The sequence below is a fragment of the Anopheles arabiensis genome, chromosome 2, assembly GCF_016920715.1.
Source record: "Anopheles arabiensis isolate DONGOLA chromosome 2, AaraD3, whole genome shotgun sequence".
In the NCBI taxonomy this organism is placed as follows: Eukaryota; Metazoa; Arthropoda; class Insecta; order Diptera; family Culicidae; genus Anopheles; species Anopheles arabiensis.
In genome coordinates, this window is record NC_053517.1 from 47,861,773 (window position 1) to 47,874,657 (window position 12,885).

Consider the following 12,885-nt stretch of genomic DNA (forward strand, 5'->3'; position numbering starts at 1 on the left):
TCTTGATGAGTTCATTGACTTTCAAGTAATGGATCGAATATGTACGATAAAGTGTAAAAAATGTCTTTCTTTTTTAAATATTTCTTTCTTGCATTAATATTTACCTTTTCCATCAGATTAAAACATCATTTTTTCCTTGTACATCCCGCATGCTTCCCATAAATTGAGTTAAAATTAAAATAGCCTTACTGTTTTTGCACCGCCAACCGAAACTACTTGCCCGGACTCGAGCAGACACTCATTGGGACGCTTCTAGACCCATCCGGATTCGGATTCGATGAGTCCGGAGTTTTTCCCGAGTGACTCCGATGGGTACTGGAGTCGGATCGACCCAACTCCGGAAAAATGGCATTTCATGGATCGTGTTGTATAATATTGACATTTTCTTCTTCGTCAAAATTATAATTGTCCCGCCTGACCCCTCTCTTCGTAAAGTATTGAATCTTTTAAATTATGTAGCAAAAAAAGATTCACTTGAATTATTTCTAGTACTTTAAGTACCACACTTCTACAAGTTCTTTTGATTACCACCACGAATCAACCGTTTAGCAATGATAAAAGTCCAAAAACCTTGACCGAAACACCGACACAGTAACCTTGGGAAACCAAAAATAAATGTCCACACACAGGCAGAGTAGAAAGTACGGGAAGCAGATTGTCGTCACAAAGTCGCCACACACGCCAACAACGCGATCCAAAAATGTCCATACTACGCGGGCTCGTGCTATCTCTTCCAAAAACCCCCTAGAAGATGCTAACTGCATACAAAACATCGACTTCTTGCTCTCCTTGTACTACAGTCCCGACGTGCCGGCGTGTGTGTGTCCGATACCGCCTAAAATCCCACGCATTAACGTTTCGCACCTTGGAGGCAGACTCTCCGTACACGACACCAACCAAAAAAAGTGGACTAAGTGAGTTGTTTTCACCTTTCCTCATTATCAACCGGAAAAGGTCATTGCTTTACGATAGTTCCGGGTTAATATTCCTGTTATTGTTGTTGGTGTTCGTTCCTTCTTTTTGTAGAAAGTGTGTTGCTCTGCGCAAGAGATTTATTGGCCATGTAAAAGGTGGCGACTATCCTTTTCCAGTTTCTTCTTTGTTGGGCTTCGATGAACCAATCGATGTTTAATCTAGATGCTTCTTTTTTGCATCGCGCTAAATTAATTCGACTGCACATCCCCATCCCCCATCCACCAGCGTCGATTGGTGGCCGCGTTCAAGGTACAGCGAATGGTCGTTTGACAAGTCTCGTGATAGCAGCATTAGTGCAATTGGTTGTTGTAAAACTTTATGGCCCATTACGGACGGGCAAAAATAATATTGTTGTACGAGTTTCGTGGCACCCCTGAAGAATAAGATAAGATAAATTCCCTTGGTGGAAACACACAACGATAGACGTTTAAAGGTAGTTATGTAACGCCATGGTGGTAGTAAGACCTTCCCAAAGTTGGGTTTTGTTTTTAAGTTGCACCTCTTGGCGCCATTTTGATCACCAATCTCTTCAGTTCAGAGAAAGTTGCGATCGTTACTATTAAGACATTGTTGCTAAGACATGACCTTTGCGATAAACAAATTTACTCACTAACATGGCCGGTTCCGGTACCGGTGGCACTGACGGAGGTGATAACTTCTTATTTTTTCTTGTTTGGTATATCAACTTTAGTCGGTGCTAACCCGGCCTAAGAGCTCACTTATGAGTTTACCTACCTTTATAACATATTGGTGTAGCTAGAATTTCTGTTAGCAGATTATTTGAGTTGGTACTTGAGTTGGTTTGAACTTATGATTGGCATTATTTTTTGGGTCATACGACTCCAAGATTGTACGACGTTCGGGCAGACCCAGATAACGATATATCCGGAACGAAAAAAGTATGATGCATTGGTAACTGTTGCAACGTCCTTTACACTTGGTATAGCCTTACAGAGTTTCCCACGATTTATTGGTTGGTTCCCATCAATTTTTGGTGGGTTCCCATATTTTTTGGTGCGTTTCCACAATTTTTGGTCGTTTCCTAGAATTTTTTGATTCAATTTTATTGATTTCCAATCGGAAAATACCAATAAATTATGGGAACGAACCAAAAATCTATGAGATACGACCAAAAAATCATGGGAACTGACCAATAAATCATGGGAAACAATGTAAAGTACATTAAATTTCATGCATACGATTCATGCATTTCGGTAAGTGACGGAAGTACTCGGAAGTACTTAACAATTTAAATATTCTTCCCAAGGAACAAAAGCACCATGTCCAACAGACGTATACAACTAAAGAGAGAGAAAGCATTTTGATTTTGTTTCCTTAAACCCGTCTAGTCTCATTGAACAGACTCAGCCCAGCTCAGAAGTCAGCTCAGTGGTCTATTCTATAGAAGTGCCTGCTACTACTAGACGGAACAGGTTCGATTCCCATCTAGATCGCGTCCCATCTACATACTGGCTAGCACACACTGGCTAGATTCTGCTGCGTAGATCAAACAAAAAAGTTGAGTTTCTTTCAACCTCACTAATAGAGATTGTTTTGATGTAAGTAATAATGCAATTACAATAATCCAAAACATTGCAAAGGTAATCCAAAACCAACCAATTAAATAGTGCGCCCCGCTGTAGTTGCAACGCCGTCTCGTATTTATGGGATTTTTTTACTGTCTGTCTGTTTCTGGATATAGCCATAAACCTGCTTAAAGCGGGCCACGCATGAGCCACCTTCAATCGAATATCCACCGGCAGGCAGAAGTATTAGGTAGTAAAAAAAATTGGACTCAAAAAAGAGCTTTGTGTGATTTATGGCTATTTTTTCTTCGACTTCGGCTGCTTAAGCTCCAGGATATGCAGGTGAAAGTGTTCCACTTCCAATTCTACCGGCTTAAGGTTTTATATCCCACCCAACAAACTGCATGTTCCCTCCTGCTAGCTATCACTAAACGGTGGGCTCGTCTTAGAAAATCCCCGTCCCCGAACACTGCCAACTCATTATTCACCCGGGACAGTTGCGGGACAGACACAGGTGTCTGTTTCGCCGTCGCCTTATCTTTGCCCTCTCCACTCGCCAGGGTATTACCGATATTATCGATGGTCGGTATCGTAGCCTCCACCGCGCGATGATGATGATCCTGAAGCATCAGCAGTACACAGGCGCCGCCTACTATCAGCTGCAGCGGCATCAACGACCATGCGGCGCGCCGTGCAACAACGGTGTGGTGTCTGCTTATCGATAGCACCATCCTTGCGCTACGTGCTGTATCCACTTTCTGGAGAATCTGGGCACTGGCTCTTGTGGGGACACCACAACCTGAACACACCGCACCCAACCGTCCCGAAACAGGGCGATGACGTTAGTGCGCGAAAGTGCGGGGATTTATTTTCACCACCGTACGCCTCCAGGAAGCGGATTTGGAGATTGGAAACACTGTGCGTAAGGGGAGATATATGCACCACCGGTACACTACGTCAACCAACACAGCGGAATCACACTATAATACGCAAGCAATGTGTGCTTTATTCGCGCCAGGGGCCCGGTGTTGTAGACCGATCGGGACCAGCACCACGTTTCGACTGATCCACCCCAAAGAAGTGTGTCAACTGAGAAGATCGAACCTGCGGATGAAACGCACGACGCCGTATGTGGTTGCGTGTGAAAAACCCGTCCCCGTTCGGGTGCAACGCGCGTCAATCCGATCGCGATGTTCGGCCACGAATTTCACCCTCAATCACGATGTTCCGCGATGTCCTGCTCTTTCGCGTCTGCACTACGGGGTGTGCTTGGAGCTGTCTCGCTTTTGCCAACCCCAAGACTCCGAGACTCCAAGAGCTCCAATCCACACGGGTCAGTAACTTCCAGGCCTAATATTCTTGTTTTTTTTGTTGGTCTGCTTCAAGTGCGTGAGTGTGTGTGTTTATTATAATTTTCTCCACGCCACGCTTTTCTCACACGCTCTGCGCACCCGTTCTCCTCCAACATCATTTCCGCGTGTCCTCCCTGATCAGCGCACCAGGCCTATCGCCATCACCATCGTCGGGTTGATCTTGAGCAGTAGCAACAGCAGGGCCAGATGATGGTTTTCGCACTCTTTTTTCGGGCCACTGCTTTTACGCTCGCTCTGTTCCCCAACCATCTCAGAAAGCCCTTACTTGGGGCACCAGCAAAGAACCGCTGCGTTTCTTGACCATATCACGAGGCGTCGGTGTGGACTGGCTCTTAGCGGTGGTTGGCTCTTTTGGTGGTTGGACCACTTTTTCCCCCCCCCGCAATTTGCCTTTCCCATTTAATGATATTCCGCGACCATTAAGACGACGACGACTTCGACGACGACGCCACGACGATAATCCTTCCACTTCGCAAACCGCGGGAATTCATGTTCTAACCGAGCTGCTGCCACCGGTTGACGGGTATCTCGTGCGAAGATCAGGTTGTGCCGGATTAGCGGTACTTTCTTCTCGGTGGCTGGTTGAACGCTGTTGAAGCTCCGTTGTTCCGTTGGTTCGGCCTTTTGGTAGTTAGATTCTGGTTCGTGACGGCGCGCCGCAATAGACCTTAACCTATCTGTCAGAATGATCGAATGATTGGCTAATTGGAAACAGATCAGTAGAAAATGACTAAGGTTGAGCGCCTGTTTTGTGGCGCAACCGATCGAGCAACGAGTGGTCCACGCCGCAGTGATGATGTGTAAAAGAATGGGGCTCTTGTTGTTTTTTCCTCCCTCCATCAAACTTTCCATCCTTATACATTCTGTTCTGTTTTTGCTTCATTGATTGGGTTTCGCGCATCGCGCTTTTCGTTTATGTTCATCAAAGCCATCTCGATCGACCGTGTGTGTGTGTGTGTGTGTGTGTGTAGTAAAATTAATTTCCTCTTAAGTTGATGGACTTCTAATCTACCGAAAATACTGATGGTGGGAAGATTGCTTCTGTGTGGTGTATCTTCTTTTTGTCTGTTCTGTTGCGTTGTGCGCCGAACTCAAATCGCTGAAGGCGAAGCGAACTTGTGCTAAATGTGTTTAAACCATCAACGTGGCATGATCTAGGCGGTTGAAGATGAATGCTGCTAATTACTGCTCTTAACGATACTTTGTTGTCTATTTGTGTTCGCCTCAAGTGTGGAATGATTATGCTCATTCATCGCTAAATACCAACAATGTATGGTACGGCTGCATCGAATGGTTTCTGTTTGTTTTTTTTTATTTTGAAAGATGATCTGATATTCTATTGATCGATAATCTACCGAGAACCAAATGCACTAAAACAAGGTGGTAAATTACTATAGAGTGTTTGCTAATTTTAGTGGTAAATTTAAAAAAAAATATCATCGATAAAAAAACGAACGATGATTCATGAATGATGATTCACCTATGATTAGTGGAAATAATGGACCTTACTTTATTTAAACAAAAACAATTTAAATATTTTTACACATATTACAGTCCCACACAAAATGAAACAAATACTCAAATGTTGGAAGCAGTTTTATTAGAAAATCTCGCCCTATTCAAACAATTTGAATTTTGCAGTATCTAGGTTTTTTTGTAGAACTATATGTTCCAATGTTTAAATAGGTCATAACACATGTTGGATTGGGTCATAGGAATAATACAAAAAATAGCTTAACCATCCTTTCATGATGCTGTCTTTTAGTACTAATCATCATACTAACAGTATCATAAGTTTAAAGAGCAATTGCATGTATAACTAAATTTGATGAATGGAAAATAGAAAAAGGTGTGTTACTGGGTTTTTCAATCTCTGTTATAAAATAAATCACACAAATTGTGGCACAAATTCGCTTCTCTGCCGATGGGAATGCTACTATCTGTGTGCCATAATTAAGCCTTTAGCCTAAAATAATTCTAGCCGAAGAAGTTTCCATTGTGTCATTTGAACTGGTGAATATTGATCCTTCAATTGATCGTATTCTTATTTTTCTTATTCTTCCGTAAATGGTGATGCTTCTGTTTCTTCACTATTCCATGTAAGAAAAATGTCTTCAACATTTCCACGATCACCGGAACAAGCAATCTGTTCGATTGCATTATTGATTCACTTCGATCACAAATGAATGCGAGGCACCGATGGTGTTCGTCATTTATCGGATAAAGATCCACGCATATCGTGATCGAACCCCAAACGCCGCGAGTGGAAGTTGAAAATATTACAATGCCAATAGACCTATCCCAAAGCTGACAAAAAGGAAATGACAGAATAGTATTCCGAATGAAGGTTTTTCGCTTTTATTAATAAATCAGTCATCATCTGTCTTTCTGTTTAGATCGCATCAACCAGGGCCTGGAAGAGGTTCTGATCGCCCGTCATGGTCACCTTGCCCTGGGCGACGGCATCCTTGACCGGGATCTCCTTCGTTCCGACGGCGATGAAGTCCTCATCCTTCAGGTTGATCACCACATCGGGCGAACCAGCCTTACCGTCCGACACCTTCAGAGCCTTCAGATCAACGACTGTTTAAGGGAAGCAAACGGAAAACTATAGAGCGCCAGTCTTTTCGGTGAGATCGAGCGTTAAGCGTACTCACCGATCTCATGCACACCGTCGGCGGCCTCAATGTTCAGCTGGAACACACCGAGCACCTTGCGGGGTCCGTTCGGGTCGATGGCGGCAACGCGGGCCTTAATTTTCTCGATCACGGCGTCGCACTTCATGCTGATGATTATATGCTGTGGGCGGTTAGATTGGTACACAACGAATGCAGATCCGAAAGTAAGGAACGTCAACGAATGCTACGGTGCATAAGTTGCATCTTTTTATATGAATATTTTCATCACCTGACACAGGTTATGACGCGGTGCCAGCAACCGGCTGATCTAAAGCCAGTGACATTGAAGTTACGCTGGTGGTCGGTTAATCTTCGAACAGGCGGCTGGGGCTCGTCTCCGATTAACCATGGATTAGAGTATGAACAGACGTTTCAGTAGCTAGCGGCTTCCATTAATCCACTGTGTTTGGATTTGAGGGAACTCTTGCGCTGCCGGTTAAGAATGACACGTACACAAACGCTTTATCTACATTTCAAGACAAGACATCTACAACAGATTATCCCAGGCCTTATGGCAGGGTGTGTGTGCAGTGTCTAGTCGAAGGCTGGTTTTGGTATATAAATTCACGAAACAACGTTCGTAGGGTACAGTTTGCTGTAAGATCTCACAGTTCCCGGTAACTAGCCACCTTCAAAACACCAACCTACTCCCATCATCATGAAGTGCGACGCCGTGATCGAGAAAATTAAGGCCCGCGTTGCCGCCATCGACCCGAACGGACCCCGCAAGGTGCTCGGTGTGTTCCAGCTGAACATTGAGGCCGCCGACGGTGTGCATGAGATCGGTGAGTACACCACTTAACGCTCGATCTCACCGAAAAGACTGGCGCTCTATAGGTTTCCGTTTGCTTCCCTTAAACAGTCGTTGATCTGAAGGCTCTGAAGGTGTCGGACGGTAAGGCTGGCTCGCCCGATGTGGTGATCAACCTGAAGGATGAGGACTTCATCGCCGTCGGAACGAAGCAGATCCCGGTCAAGGATGCCGTCGCCCAGGGCAAGGTGACCATGACGGGCGATCAGAACCTCTTCCAGGCCCTGGTTGATGCGATCTAAACAGAAAGACTGACCCCTTGACTGATTTGCTAATAATAAAAGAAAATGAAACATCAAAAAGGAACTCATTTGCAGATGCAATTCCATGCGGTTGTTCCTTGTTCTTTGAAAGTATTGTTCCTTGCTTTTTCCGCCTATCATCGTCTCCCTATTAGCTAAGAGCAATTTGATCGACATGTAACGCTAATCAGATAAGAATACGGGGCCGGACTAGCAAAGCATTATCGTGAACACAGTTGTTGCAATCGCGATAATTAATTGCAGTATATAATTGTCCAAAATTAATGGGCTTATCAAGAGTTAAATATGCCGTTTCATGATACGTTTATCTTCACGGTTCGATTGGCTGGTGGTGTTAGGGTCGCAGAACCGAGTGGGGTACTAACTGATTTTGTCGATTTATTGTCCCTCGGATCCAGATCGGTCTAGATTTGCATTCCCTCGAGAACATTAAACCCCTGAATCTGTGTCTTTATGCAGAATCTCAACGCAACCCAACCATCATCATGTACAGGAGAGACGGCGCAAACGACGTCCAATTGACGACGAACGAATTAGCTCGGTCCGGCTGTCCCCAAGCCCAGTCACTTCTGGACTTCCACGGTTCAATTCACGGCTCAATAATCCAATTAAAAGTACACCGTTCTCCATAGGTACTCGTCGTTTGCCTGTGTGTGTGTGTGTGTGTCGGCAATGACTTTGCCGTAATGTGGCGTAACCACTTCACAGCCCCCAATCCCAACCCGCAATCCCACTACCATCATGCACGATAGGACACACAGCGTCAAAAAGATAAGATTGCCATCTTCACCCGGTAACTGCACGGTGATCCAGGAGCATCGAAGGCAAAGCGAAGGGAAGGGACGCGTGGCGTCTGTCGCGCCATCCGTCGATTGTTCACTAATCATCGGTTGGGTTGGGTCGAAGATCTTGAGGCCAATCTAATATGTGTATGGTCTACCTACGGCTGTGCGGCTCCGATCACAGAGACAGGCCGCAGCAGCAGTAGCAGCAGCAGCAAGTGCAAGTGAACCTTTGGTGTCCCACCGTCACCGATTGGTTGGAACAGCTGCTATAAAACCACCATTTGCAGATCGACCCGGTTCATTCGTGTGCTGCATCGTTCGGACCGTGTGCGTGACCGTGTGTTGGGAGACAAGTACTGACCGGAAGGCTGAATTCGCATCGATAATGTCGCTAGAAACTGTCATTGAGAAGGTGAAGGCTCGCGTGGCTGCCGTCGACCCAAACGGACCCCGGAAGGTGCTGGGAGTGTTCCAGTTCAACATCAAAACCGCATCCGGTGTCGAGCAATACGGTAAGATAAATATCTAAGAACAGTGCGTGTATGTGTTTGTGTGACTGTATGTGTGTGTGTGTGACTGTATGTGTGTGTATACAGTGTTAACTTTTGTATCAAACTAATGTATGTTGTGCGTGTGTCGGGTTTGTGATTTACAGTGATCGATCTGAAGCAGCTGAAGGTGGAGAAGGGTACGACTGCCACTCCGGACGTGACCGTCACCCTGACCGTGGAGGACCTGATCGCGGTCAGTGCCCGCACACTGTCCGTTGGCGATGCGCTAACGCAGGGCAAGCTGGAGATCCAGGGCGATGCCACGCTAGCCGCCAAGCTGGCCGAAGTCATCTAAACGTCCCCGGGGGTCATAATGCACCTCAGTCTTCACGATGTGATTGTGATTAAGTGCCGCCATCCGCTTCCGTTGTCCGACTGTTTTTTTGCTTTTCGTTCGATATGATACTTTTTTTTAAATAAACAGAACACACTTTCATACGATCGTTTCGCACTTACTTCCCCCTCCACTGAGTGAGGAGACATTTGCTGGGAGCATATCATAGAGAAAGAACGAACAAACGGTCCATCCGGTTATCTTTGTAATCCAATGTTATCAGTCCTCTGGAAATCGAGAAGGTGGTTGAAAACGACGGCATAAAGTGACAAACATCAGCTGAAATCAGCCGGAGCTCTTTAAAGCAGATTATGTCCCAAGTGCCTTGGTGAAGACAGCGGAGTTCGTCACGACTGAACGAGACGATACCAGGGCTAAAAACAAGTTCTACCATTGTAGTGTAAAGGATGTAAGTGGAACGAGACAGGGAGTGGTTTTATCAACAAAACATGCGAACGAAATGACTCACGTCGGTTTGGACGCATTGTGGTAGTCTAGATTTATGAATGAGTCATCATGGGCGGTTGGTTTGTCTTATATGTATTATAGATAAGACAGTTTCTTTCTAACACCAGCTCTAGGTCAATTCCATACTCAAACGGTTTGCTGTTGCAAGAACTATATAGTTACTCAGACATAGCATACATAAGTTCTGTTCTTCTATGGGGACAACAACCGTTGTCGGTCAAGTCCTGCCTGTACCACTACTTGTGGGATTGGCTTTCAGTGACTTTATTGATTCCAACCCACAGAAGGATAGTTATAGTCCTACGGATGGGGGTACGGAACATGTTGTTAAACGATACCGGCCAGCATAAATGAGTAGTGTCTAGTAAACCTGTCGGCATAACTGCGCATTGATATAGGCGTATATGGTACAATTTTCAAAAGATTGACCGACACTCTGTCCCCTGATCGGGCGTATTTGGGATTAATCGTAATATATAATCCGTGGGCTGGTGTTCTCGTGATTCTGCTGCCAAGGCAAAGGACTTAACAACATACCTGTCATGTGTTCAAGCCCCCAATGGACCGAACTCTCTACCAGCTCCATACAATAGCTTGGGAATTTCCCACTCTTTTCAGTAATTTTAATCAAGCTTTAAGAGTGGATAAGAGATGTAAAACAAATTTAATTCATTGATTAAAGACTCATAAAACATAATGCTTTACATAAATATGTTACTCGCTCTCTATGCCAACTCACTCTTTTCGGGTTTAACTTTATCACCCTCTGTACCGACTTTTTCTTACTTTTTTTTTTTTTTGGAATTATACTCCCTTAATCATTGCAAGGTGATGTTCTCTCCTGTCTACTCTTGGATATCGCCTTGGAAGGTGTCATACGAAACGCAGGAGTAGACTACGATATCCGTGGCACTGTCGCGTTGATATCTTTTTCCGGTCTCTACAATTGTTTGGCTTTGCGGATGACATGTCGGTATGACTACAGTGAGGCATACACCCAACTGAAACGCGAAGCAGTAAGAATTGAATTGAGAATGAATGCAACGAAGACCCGCCGAAGGATCAGCCCGTGATTTGGACCCAAATGCGAGGGAACGAAGTTGTAGAGTAGTTCTAGTTCTATAATGGGACGGCTGTTCTCGAAATCCGGAGAAATATATCAGCAGCAAAATCCGAGGACGTATCATCATATAGGGAAATCGTGCATACTAAGAGGTTTAAGCATCTGCTGAGATCCAGAAGACCTCGAAACTGCACAAAATGTGAGATATATTGCACATTGATTCGCCCGGTGGTCCTCCGAGTGGAGACCGCAGACCCTCTGGGTGTCCCTGAGCGACGCATCCTTTTTCATTCTTTCCATAGAATGTAGAGTTGCTTGAGCATTGCATGCAATCTAACACCAACCCACTCTTTGACCTGGTCTGACCTCTGTCGATGGGCTAGGGATAAGTTGCTACTGCTGATACAGGTGCTTAACTGTAACCCTGCCATGGTAGATTTTGTAGCTGCATTTAGGGTAGATCTAGGAGAAATACGTCCTCTTTGAAGAGCAGTATGTATACTAGAAGTCGCCTTCTTTATACTTGCTACCGATCCAGGATACAAGGTGTTTGATCAGCTTCGTCTATATTCGGGGCGATTTTGATTCCTTTGCTCCCGATGTTGTGTCCTGATAACTGTTACGCCAAATCCATTATTTGGTTCTTGGCGAGCTATGTAAAAGGTGCTAGAAAGTACCATTTTATTCCATAGAGTATGACCCGTTTTATCCTTGATTGGGTATGTGTATGACTCGGTGGGTTCCGCTGAGAATTTTCCGATACCATCATTTGCTCGTACGTCTATTTAATTACATTATTTAATAAAACATTTATTTAATTACACCATTACGCCTTTGTTGAGGAAAGATATGAAACTTATCATCGTCATCACTATGTTCATTGTTGCTGTCAGCGCTTCATACTTCCATTCGTCATTCACCCAGTCTACAAAAAAGGCGACAGACTGGATTGCTCGAACTTTCGAGCCATCACAGTCCTTAATGCCGCCTACAAGATCCTGTCCCAGATCCTGTTCTGCAGACTTGCGCCCCTTGCTACAAATTTTGTCGGCAGCTACCAAGCTGGGTTTGTTAGAGGCAAATCCACTACCGACCAAATTTTCAATCTATGGCAGATCCTTCAGAAGTGCCGAGAGCGCCAGATCCCTACGCATCACCTGTTCATTGACTTCAAGGCGGCCTACGACACCATAGGCCGGAAAGAGCTATGGAGCACCATGCAGCGGTACCATTTCCCTGGGAAGTTGATCCAGCTGTTAGAGGCCACCATGAATGGGGTGCAGTGCAAGGTAAGAGTATCGGACTTGACGTTGGAATCGTTTGAATGTCAGAAGGGTCTGAGGCAAGATGACGGACTCTCCTGCCTGCTCTTCAACATCGCCCTGGAAGGTGTCGACATCCATGGCACAATCCTCTACCGGTTTCTCCATTTTCTGGTTTTGCGGATGACATCGATATCATCGGCAGGACAACAGCGAAGGTGTGTGAGGCGTACACCCGACTCAAACGCGAAGCAGCAAGAATTGGATTGAGAATCAATGCGACGAAGACGAAGTACCTGCTTGCCGGAGACTCAGACCACGTGGGAAGCAGCGTATTAGTTGACGTCGACAATCACGGGGTAGTAAATGAGTTCTGCTATCTCGGGACGGTCGTTACTTCGGACAACGATACCAGCAGCAAAATCCGGAGACGCATTGTGCAGGGAATAGTGCATACTATGGGCTTCACCGACTGCTGAGATCCAGAAGACTTGGAGCCCGCACAAAATGTGAGATATATAGCACATTGATTCGCCCGGTGGTCCTCTATGGACACGAGTCTTGGACCATCCGAGCTGAGGATGCAATCGCTTTGGGCGTGTTTGAGCGACGCATACTCCGGACCATCTTTGGCGTTGTGTTCGAGCATGGGTCGTGGAGGAGAAGGATAAACCACGACCTTGCTGAGCTGTACGGCGAACCGAGCATCCTGACGGGGCGAAGGCTGGCAGGATACGATGGCTGGGGCATGTCATGAGGATGCCGGACTCATGTCCCACCAAGAAGGTGATCGACT

At 45.4% G+C, this 12,885-nt stretch overlaps 4 protein-coding genes across 4 annotated transcripts in view; 2 read left to right on the forward strand and 2 right to left on the reverse strand.

Moving 5' to 3' along the window:
- The window catches only part of LOC120895358 (DEAD-box ATP-dependent RNA helicase 30), a 5,477-nt gene extending 1,822 nt beyond the window's left edge, over positions 1–3,655 (reverse strand). Inside the window, exon 1 of the mRNA XM_040298659.1 lies at positions 3,070–3,655. Within this exon, the coding sequence (XP_040154593.1) occupies positions 3,070–3,232 (163 nt within the window). The 5' untranslated portion in view covers positions 3,233–3,655. The remainder of the gene's footprint in view (positions 1–3,069) is intronic.
- Positions 3,656–6,209: 2,554 nt separating this feature from the next.
- LOC120895383 lies at positions 6,210–6,745 on the reverse strand. Its single transcript, XM_040298697.1, has 2 exons — positions 6,532–6,745; positions 6,210–6,457 (listed from the first exon to the last, which is right to left on the reverse strand). The coding sequence occupies exons 1-2, from the start codon at positions 6,656–6,658 to the stop codon at positions 6,267–6,269; spliced, it is 318 nt and encodes a 105-aa protein (XP_040154631.1). The 5' UTR covers positions 6,659–6,745; the 3' UTR covers positions 6,210–6,266.
- Positions 6,746–7,122: 377 nt separating this feature from the next.
- Positions 7,123–7,669, forward strand: LOC120895375. The gene is made up of 2 exons (XM_040298685.1): positions 7,123–7,337; positions 7,415–7,669. The coding sequence occupies exons 1-2, from the start codon at positions 7,211–7,213 to the stop codon at positions 7,603–7,605; spliced, it is 318 nt and encodes a 105-aa protein (XP_040154619.1). The 5' UTR covers positions 7,123–7,210; the 3' UTR covers positions 7,606–7,669.
- An 885-nt stretch (positions 7,670–8,554) lies between these two features.
- On the forward strand, positions 8,555–9,400 carry LOC120895369. The gene is made up of 2 exons (XM_040298671.1): positions 8,555–8,923; positions 9,067–9,400. Exons 1-2 carry the CDS (start codon positions 8,797–8,799, stop codon positions 9,255–9,257), a joined length of 318 nt encoding a protein of 105 aa, XP_040154605.1. The 5' UTR covers positions 8,555–8,796; the 3' UTR covers positions 9,258–9,400.
- Positions 9,401–12,885: the final 3,485 nt, after the last annotated feature.